Raw genomic sequence first — 9,432 nt, forward strand, 5'->3', positions numbered from 1 at the left:
AAGTTACAAGTGTATTTGAAGATGGAATTGCCTGATTGGAGCAACTCCTGTTGTACATGTATTAGGAATTAGGAAACGTTTACAGGTCTGTATAATTTGTGTATGTTTGCACTAATCGTCGATTCAGTTTTAACTTATAACTACGTCAGATATACATGCTAGTCCAGTTGTTTGAAATAGAAAGTTGTAAGAAAAGTCCATCAGAAAGTGAAATTGTAATTAGTACTCGAAAAAGCTGTAAAAGAAGATTTATATAAGCACCTGCAACCCATTAAAAAACTAAATACAAACTTGAATAATAATACATGAATAAGCTGTGTTTTGCTTTGCAAACAGGTAAGGGGTATAGGCATCAAAATAAACTCCCTGACCAAAAACCTCAAAAACTATAAGCTTGAAAGCATAAAAACAAAGCCTTCAATCAGCTGTGCATAACTTATACCAAGGGAAAGTATAAACCAAAACCTTTCAATCAGCTGTGCATAACTTGTACCAAGGGACAATATAAACCAAAACCTGAGGGTAAACCAGAACCACAATACACAATAGCTAATATCGTTTCCCAAGAATGATGCCAAGGATGACGGACAACAGAGCCACTCCAAATATGACCTTAATGGTCATCATTGGGGAGGCATCAGCAGTGTGAGTAAGGCTCTCTGATGAGGATGAGGTTGGAGCAGAAGTTGTTGCTTCAGACTTTTTCTTACTCTTCCTTTTCGATGGAGTTGAAATGGTTGATCCAATGTCCCGGGATTTCACTTCCAATCCTGAGACATCACCCTGCAACAACATTCAAATATTAGTACCTTTACAACTTATTTGCTGGAAGACTTGGCTTCATGATTCTAGTATTCCGTGCATGCCTTTCTGTTGCGTTTGGCATATACATACAGTTCAGATGGGAAATAAGTGTAAACAGACCTTTTCGATTTTATGGGCGTCCGAAAGCTGTAATTTTTGCTCAAGGTCTTTGACTTGCTTATCCAGAAGTGCGATTTCCTTGTTCTTGGTTTCAAGTTGCTCAAGAGAATGCTTCAATGCAGCTTCTCGTTCTATGTCCTTTTGAGAATCTGTTTCTTTCTATAATTGGGAATTCAAACATGGAAAATTGATCAGAAATAACATTATATAGGCATAAGAGTGATACTTTTGAAGTCTGAATAATAGTAGCTCTCCAAGCATTGAACATGTTAATAGTAAGATACAAATAGACTTATACTCTTATATGATGACTATTGCCTTACCTTTTCAGAAACAGTGGTCTGAGCAATTTCTAACTTTCTCTGAAGGTTGAGAACCTTTTCATTTAATAAATCTCTATCATGGACTTTAATTGCATGATCCTCTAATTTTGAAGTCAACTCTGCCTCTCTCGCAGCAGCAGCTACCTTAACACTTTCAACCTACAATACCATCATACAAGTCAGAACAAAATAATGCAGGTTACTAAAAGCTTGCTTTGTCGATTTATTTGATTGTTGCAGTTGATAATAGTATACCTCTTTTGCTAGTTGAGCTTCTGTGTTCACCAATTGTTCTTTGAGTTCCTCAAGAGACTTCTGTAACAAAGATTTTTCAGCAACCTCAGCCTTGAGATTTTCAAGCTCAGATTTTAAAGCATCTCCTCCTGCTTTGTGTTCCTGCAGCTGTTCTTCGAGCTGGGATATCACTTGCTGCAGTTCCTTCTTGGTACTTTGATGCAGTTCATTTAGCAGGTTATTCTCATCCATAACCGAAGACATCTGTGGCACAAACATATAGATTTTCAAATTATTATGGGACTGGAAAGCAACATATCAATAACAACAAAATAATACAGAAAACTTTATGAAAAACTTTATATATATATGCCTGTATGTGTATATATATATAGTAAAGTCTGATTGCAAACCTGAGATTGTAGTTCTTGCCCTTCAGAAGAAAGTTGTTGTGTTAACTCTTCGATAGTCTTTTGTGAAGTCTGAAGTTGTTCAACTGTGGCATCCTTCTCAAGGATGGTGGCAGATAATTTTGCTTCTAGATCCATCACTTTGGACTCATATGTAGACGCTTCCTCTGTAAGCTTCACATTTGCCTCAGCTAGCTTTCTGCTCTCTTCTTCAAAGTGAGCTGACTTAGTTTGTAGTTCCTCAACAATAATCTCAAGCTGCTTCAACTTCAAGAGAGCTTCTTCTAACTCCACCTTACTGGTTTCAGAAACTGCGGACGATTCTTGAACCTGCTCTTCATAGACCTTTATTTGGGCTTCCAGCGCAAATAGTTTCTCGTTCAGATCTTTAGCTTCCAAATCTTTCTCACTGAATCTCTGACTGGCTTCTTGTAGCTTTGCTTCTGATTCCAGAATGCGGGATTCAGCAGCAGAGTGGAGATCAAAGGCTCTCGAGTGTTTTTCTGTTAACTCCTCAATGGTGCTCTTGTGGGAAACAAGTTGTTCAGTAGTGGCTTCTTTTTCAGATAGAACAGAGTTCAACAATTCCTGTAATTCATCAATCTTGCTTTTCAGCTGAACATTCGTGCCAACCAACAGTTCGTTTTCTGAGAATGATTGAGAAGCCTTGTCTTCTGCTTCCAAGATCTGTTTCCGGAGTTCTTCATTTGTACTTTCTGAAGAAGCCAATTTACTCAAACTATTATCCAATTCTTCCTTCAAAGATGCAGATTTTTCGGCTGCTGCAGCAACTTGCTCTTCATAAGCCTTCACCTGATCTTCAAGAGCATTCAGTTTCTCAGCAAGAGATTTTGCCTCAGAATCCCTGCTAGTGAAGTTTCCTATTGCTTCTTGTATTTTAATCTCTGAATCCCTCGTAAGGGATTCGTGTAGTGATTCAAGTTCCAAGTTTCTTGATGATGTTTGCTCTATCACTTTGCTATGTTGCTCCAGTTGCTCCTCTGCCAACTTGAGTTTCTCTATGATCTCAACTTCTTTGATTCCAGCAGCCTTGAGATCACTTTCCATTTTCACCAGTTTCTCTTGAGTTTCAGTCAATTCATTCTTTAAAACTTCCACTAGATTTTCCGCTTCGGAATACTTTTCAGTCGAGCTGTTTGAGGCATCTTCTAACCTTTTCTTCTCTTCAGTGGCAACATTCAAGGATTCTGTCAACTCCCTTTCCTTGTCATTCGCCATCTGCAGTGCAACTTCAAGGCTCGATGTTCTTTCTTGGAATGCCTCAAGTTCAGAAGCCAGTTCAGATACTTTGTTTGAGTACTTCTTTGAATCTGCTTCAGCTTCCTCGTATTTTTTCTCCAACGTGCTTATTTGCTCCTCAAGTTCTTGAATTCTATACTTCTCAGTTTCAAGTAACAACTCCAGCTCACTCGCTTTTTTGCCAGCATCCTCCACTTTAGAATGAGACACTTGGATCAAATCTTCGAGTTCCAGGCTCCGCTGATGAATTGTAGTGGCTTTGCCCTCATGTTCAGAGCATTTCTCGGTGGTGATCTTCAATTGCTCCTGAAGCTCCACATTTTGCAAGGATGACTGGTTTAAGGCAGAATCCAGCTGTGTTATCTTCTCTTGGTATTCTTGAACCTGACCACTCAGCTGATTCTTTTCTGCCTCAACTTCTCCCAATGTTGTATTGAGTGCTGATAATTTTTCAGAAAATTCTTCCAGATTTTTCTCAGCAACTCCTTTGTTCAACTCTACCTCATTTAATTGTTGCTCCAGCTCTACATTCTTTTGTTCAACTGCTATAAAGCGGGTCTGAAGCTCTGCCAGTTGCAATTTCGCTTCTTCTGCTGCTGCAGTTGAAGATTGAATAATACCCTCAAGCTCAAGATTCTTTTGAGTAGCATTTGCATGTGCAGCTCCCGATTCACTATGGATTACCTCCAATGACTTCAACTTCTGTTCAAGTTCTACATTGTTCGACAAAGCTTCAGACAACAGAGCATCTCTTTTTCCAAAATTTTCCTCCGAAAGTTTCAATTTTTCTTCAAGATCACTGCACAACTCCTTCATCAGCTGCACATTACCAGTGAGATCGGCCACGGCTGCTTCCACAGCTTCTTTTTCTTTAGTTACAACAGCCAACTGCTCCTGTACAATTAAGACCTGTTCTTCGTGGGTCCTTTTTGCAGCTTCAACCAATTCCTTGGCACTTGATTCCTCCTGCAGCTTCAACTTGATTTCTTCCAACTCAGAAACCTTTGCCTGAAGGTCTTCTTTAGTTGAGGCAATCAGATTCTCAAGAGCTGAAATGTCTTCCTTCACTTGAGACTCAGAAGCCTTTCTCAGGTCCAATTCCGCGGTTATTTCACTTATAAGAGCTTCTTTATCAGAGAGTCGTTGCTCCAAGTCTGCACCTTGGGACTTTGACAGAACCAGCTCCTCTTGGACAGCAGATAGCTCAGCAGCAGCAGACTGAAGTGCTTCCTTGACTTTTTCATCTTCAGCAATCTTGTCATACAATCCCTTAAGTTCTTCTTGAATAGCACCCATCTGCTCTTCCATCTCTGTAGCACTTAATTTCGCCACTTCAAGCAGCTTTTCAAACTCCAAGGCCTTCTTCGTTTCAGACTCGGCGTGCGAACCACTTTGCTTGTGCAGCTCCTCAAACTTCTGCACCTCACCTACAGAATTCTGCAGCTCTTGCTCCAACTCCTGCATCCTCTTTCTCGAACTTTCAAGCTCGAGGCTTAGACCATCAAATGATTCCTTCACCCCAATAAGATCTTTGTGCTTTTCTTCTTGAGCTTGCAATGCCTCTTGTAAAGCACTGAGTTGTGACATGTATTTCTCATCAGCTTCATTGATCTGCTCTTGCAATTTCTTGTGACTGAGTTCCAGCTCCTCGTTCTTCTTTCCGCTTTCTTCAAGCTTCTCTTTAGTAAGTAAGACCTCATTCTTCAGCTCGGAATTCTCAGACTCTGATTGCTTCAACACACCAGCCAATCTTTCAATCTCTACCTCAAGTTCACTCATCTTCTCCCGCGCTTCTAGTAATTCCCTGCTTGAATTGCTTGTGCTTCTCTCAATGACAGATGGCTTGCTGTCCTCCTCATCAGCCAATGTCTTTTCAGCTAGGGATTCCTTCTCAACTTTAATAAACTCTCCATCGAAATTAGCTTCATCCTCTTCTTTCTTCGCTTCTTTTTCAATTGGTAGCAAGTCTCCGTTTGACACCTGTATATAACCATCAGAATCAACACTCAAATCCTATTCAGATTTTTAGAAACGAAATGATCCAATGAAAATGGTGTAAATCATAAAACAAATCATGCAGGTTACCTTTTCATTAGTCTCAGCTTCTTCAACAGCCTTCACTGGGATCTCTGCACTCAATTGTGTTTCATCCATATTGTGACAAATAATCACCTACTTTTCTTGCTTCTCTGAAACATAAATCATCATCATGAGCTACTTCAATCTTGTTACATATAGATCAATGAACATTTCTTGTTTTGGGACTGAATGAATCAGTAAAATCAGTCACTCAAAGTGATCATGTTGCAAAGGTAAAACATGATAGAGGGCAGTTCTCAGTTCTGTAATTACAGGAGACAACAGAACCCATTTGTACCGCCATGTTTGATTTGTGTTCCAAGCAAAAACAAACAACTTGACATGGTACCCCTAAACAGGGTTGCCCACCCAAAATCATAGTGGTAGCCCATCAATATCATTTCAACAGATTTATCTTCTTTATCTTGCACGCAATTATTTCTAAATTCCCATGTGGACTTAACATTGTCATTGTTATTTTCGTAAAATTAAACGTAAATTATATATATATATATATTTTAGACAGAAATGTTTTATTAGTGAAATAATTATGGAAAAATTTAAAAAACGAGGGAGGAGGATCAAAAAAAATTTTATGACTTATATTTTTGTGTGATCTACAATGTGATGATTTCATAGGATCCATCTCACAGTCAGTGTGACCCGAACTTCTTCATTCAAGCTATGCATCATGACATAAGCAGGGCCTAAATTTCAATTATAAAATAGGTTTGCATCATTTCATGATCTAATTGATCAAAAAGAAAAGAATAGGACAATCTTTAGCTTCGGCCTTTTGGATCAAATCTAAACCGTCTATTACGCCACGGAAAATATAAAATAAATGAAAAAAGCTTATAACATTTTCAAATACACCAAAATTGAACCATAGTGGGTGGAGCCTACTGCCCTACTACAATGGTAGGCACTCCCATGAGTCCCATCCTTAAATTTGTTTTGATCCATTGTTTGTTCAAATTGACAGATCACATTCAGTGATCACAACCCTTTACTTGAACTGCTTTCTTTCTTTCTAACTAAATTTCTGAAGATGAAGGGAAAAAAAAAAAAAAAAAAAAAGGGAATCTTTCAATGGTGTTAAAGGTGCATGGACAGGTAGCTTAGCCCTATTTTTGATTTTTGGCAGAGCCTTGATCACTTTTGGCTCTGCAAACACACACACAAAGACAAATACCCAAAAGTGACATATCAATTTTCTTTTCTTTGTTTTCAAAAAGAGGCACACTAATTATGACTGACAAATAGGGAAAAAAGAATAATTAGTGCCCAAGTCCACCAAATGAGTTTGATGATCACAGAAAATACCACTAACTGAGGGAATGAAATGCATCAAGTTTGGTAATAATGTGTTAAAAACTGGTATCTTCTATACTGCAAGTAAACAATACCATAAAAATATATTAATCTGCCAGTAAATTCATACTCTATTAATCTTTAATACTTTGATCTAATTATACAGCTGACGAATAAAATCCCCACCGAACAAAAAACATATAAAGAAACCGAAATAATATTAATTAGAATTTACAGATTTAGTCCTCCTTGAACAAAGATCTCAAAGCCAGGACTGGTCAAACAAGAGTAAACCAATCGACAAATGAACTCGGAACTTCAACTGATCCATGATCAAGATGAACATGATCATGATCAAAGTCATGGGATTCTTACAAATCCTTCAAAGACACAAACTTTGACATCAAATGATGATCTAAAACTCACACACAAAGGTTCAAATGCTTAGTTTCAAACCACATCTATATATGATCAGTCCAACCCAGATATCAAACTCACATAAAGATCAAAACTTGATTCTTGATCAACAAAACGAAGATCAAAACACCACATCAACTCTAAACATGAATCATTATAACATGAACCAGCAAAACCAGAAACAGTTTCAACCCATAAAAGAGAGCTTGCATTACAAACAGAACAGAGTGATTACCTGATGAAGATGATTGCTTGTCTTGCTTAGATATCCGGGAAGCGTATTGTTTTATGTTGTTTGTTTTTCGAAACACTGAAAAATGTTTGGGAAAACAAAAATGAAATGGAGCGATTATGAGACGACGATGATGAAAATATAAGACAAAGCAGAGAGAGAGATTCTCGGGTTTTTATATAAGAAAGAAGTGAGAGGGACTTATAGTGAGCAAAGGGTCAGTAGGTGGGGGCTTCAATGGCCAAATCGGAGAGGAGCAACTTTGCTATCCTCGCAACTCTTACCTTTCGATTTGATTTTAATTACATTTCCAACCAAGAGCATTATTGTATGCTGCAATTTCTATTTGGTTTTGGATGGAATATCCTCGCAGATTTTGGGTCTGGATTTTTTGCGGTTTTATAATCGGTAGAGCATATTTTCTTGGCTTTTACAGTTTTGGATCTACAAATCAGTTGAAATATACTGTTTTGAAACTTGTTGATTTGGAGATCCATTGTTTTGACAGTTTTTGTAATTGGTAGCATATTTTCTTGTTCTTTTTACAGTTTTGATCTATAAATCAGTTGAAATCTATGGTTTTGAAACTTGTTGATAGGGAGATCCATTGTTTTTACAAACCATTTTAAGATGTAGTTAAGGTTTTGCATGTTTCAAATCAACAACTTATATCATCATAATTTATATTAATAAAATCAGATTAATGTGTTACGTTAGATTTTAACAATACTGACAGGTAAACGTAATTAATAGGTTATGTAGTAACATGGTTCGGCCCAACATCGCATCCTCAACTTTGTGCTCATGTGTGCAGTATTTGTCTCGTTTGGTCTAGCAACTAGCCTAATTCTCGTTACTTCACATTCTTAATACACTTCGTGTAGTATGTTGATGTACTAGCTTTCTTATATGAATTCTTGCATTTCAAGTAATCACATTGGTTCTTGTATTGCCATATATGTCGGAAAGACTGTATATAAACCTCACCGATTTAGTCATCAATCTCCCCCCTCCCCTCCCCCATCCACACGAAATGTTAAACTTTTACATGATGTAAACTAAAAGCTAGTCGCTTTTTGACAATGTCACGTTGATTTCATAAATTCTTTAATTGAAATAACAATACTCAACACAAGAGATAAATAACCGATAACATCCTTCTATGTGATTGAGAAAGATAAGATGTCAAGAACCTTAAAAGTATCATTCTATTTCGAAAAGAAAAGCACTCTGAGAGTTCTAAATAAACTATTGTGAAAACGTTTTATTATGAAACGACGATCATACAATCATGTTAGTAAACATTCTTGTGCTTTTAAGCTAGACCTATAATAGAGTAGTTCAACATAAGTTTTTTTTGTTTTATCAATTTTTTTTATCTTATTACGTAAAGAAAAATCTCTAAATTCGCAGTTATGATCAAATATCCAAAAATTCAAGCAACTAATAGTTGACCTCGTATACCACTTTCTTAAAGGTTGTAAACTTGTAATAGTTTTTTGTGGATGCACACCGGAGTGGGCATCGTCTCCTTTTCAAGTGGCCCTATTTAGCATGAAGCCTGATCTATTTACGTTGGAAATGTCTCTAAATTATCAAAATTCTAGATGTGAGAAAATAGACCCAGAAATAAGGTCAAGCAAGTCATTTTGCGTATTTCAAAAAAGAAATATTGGCTTTGTAGGTCTGTGAGTGGCGGCCATATCCCGACCGACCAAACCGCCCTTTCAGGCGTGCCAGCGTCACCCTCGCTGTCTTTCTTTGGCCCCAATTGCGACATTTTCCCCGCCCTTTTCTTTTTTGGCTTCAAAGTTTTTTCAACTTTCTTAAACAAATCGTATCAAAAAACTCTCTTATACTAATCAAATTTCTCTACCGTCCTACACTTCTTTTTTTATCAATCTGCTTTTCCAAAAATATATTTTCGAAATGTATATTATTCTGTTATTAATATATAAACATAACATCACGATTTACAAACTTTTTACGTATTTTTCAAAAAAAATTAAGCTTAAAATATTATCTATAGGCTCAACAAATATTAAACTCAAGCGTATGACGTAAAATATTATGTGATTTTCGTTAAGACAAATGTAGTAAGACTATGCAAAAGCAAATGTAGTAATTAAAATTGCGCGATTTTTGCATTCATGTATGGTTAGGATGATTGATTGCATATATATATATATATATGATTTTTTCTCAGTTGCAGACGTCCGCACTAATTTTTCGATGTGGA

The 9,432-nt window shown here is 37.0% G+C and overlaps 1 protein-coding gene across 1 annotated transcript; it reads right to left on the reverse strand.

Moving 5' to 3' along the window:
* Positions 1-233: 233 nt before the first annotated feature.
* On the reverse strand, positions 234-7,566 carry LOC101305961. The gene is made up of 8 exons (XM_004303894.1): positions 7,478-7,566; positions 7,197-7,271; positions 5,237-5,340; positions 1,895-5,131; positions 1,503-1,745; positions 1,248-1,406; positions 925-1,083; positions 234-783 (listed from the first exon to the last, which is right to left on the reverse strand). Exons 3-8 carry the CDS (start codon positions 5,303-5,305, stop codon positions 550-552), a joined length of 4,101 nt encoding a protein of 1,366 aa, XP_004303942.1. The 5' UTR covers positions 5,306-5,340; positions 7,197-7,271; positions 7,478-7,566; the 3' UTR covers positions 234-549.
* Positions 7,567-9,432: the final 1,866 nt, after the last annotated feature.

The sequence above is a fragment of the Fragaria vesca genome, linkage group LG6 (genome assembly GCF_000184155.1).
Source record: "Fragaria vesca subsp. vesca linkage group LG6, FraVesHawaii_1.0, whole genome shotgun sequence".
Taxonomy (NCBI): domain Eukaryota; kingdom Viridiplantae; phylum Streptophyta; class Magnoliopsida; order Rosales; family Rosaceae; genus Fragaria; species Fragaria vesca.

Excerpts from the sequence above, each read along its gene's own strand:
- LOC101305961 (XM_004303894.1), bottom strand. The coding sequence starts at position 5,305 with ATGGATGAAACACAATTGAGTGCAGAGATCCCAGTGAAGGCTGTTGAA. Across the intron at positions 1,084-1,247 it reads AGACCACTGTTTCTGAAAAG|AAAGAAACAGATTCTCAAAA; the intron begins GTAAGGCAATAG and ends TCCCAATTATAG. Across the intron at positions 784-924 it reads ACGCCCATAAAATCGAAAAG|GGTGATGTCTCAGGATTGGA; the intron begins GTCTGTTTACAC and ends ATGTTGTTGCAG.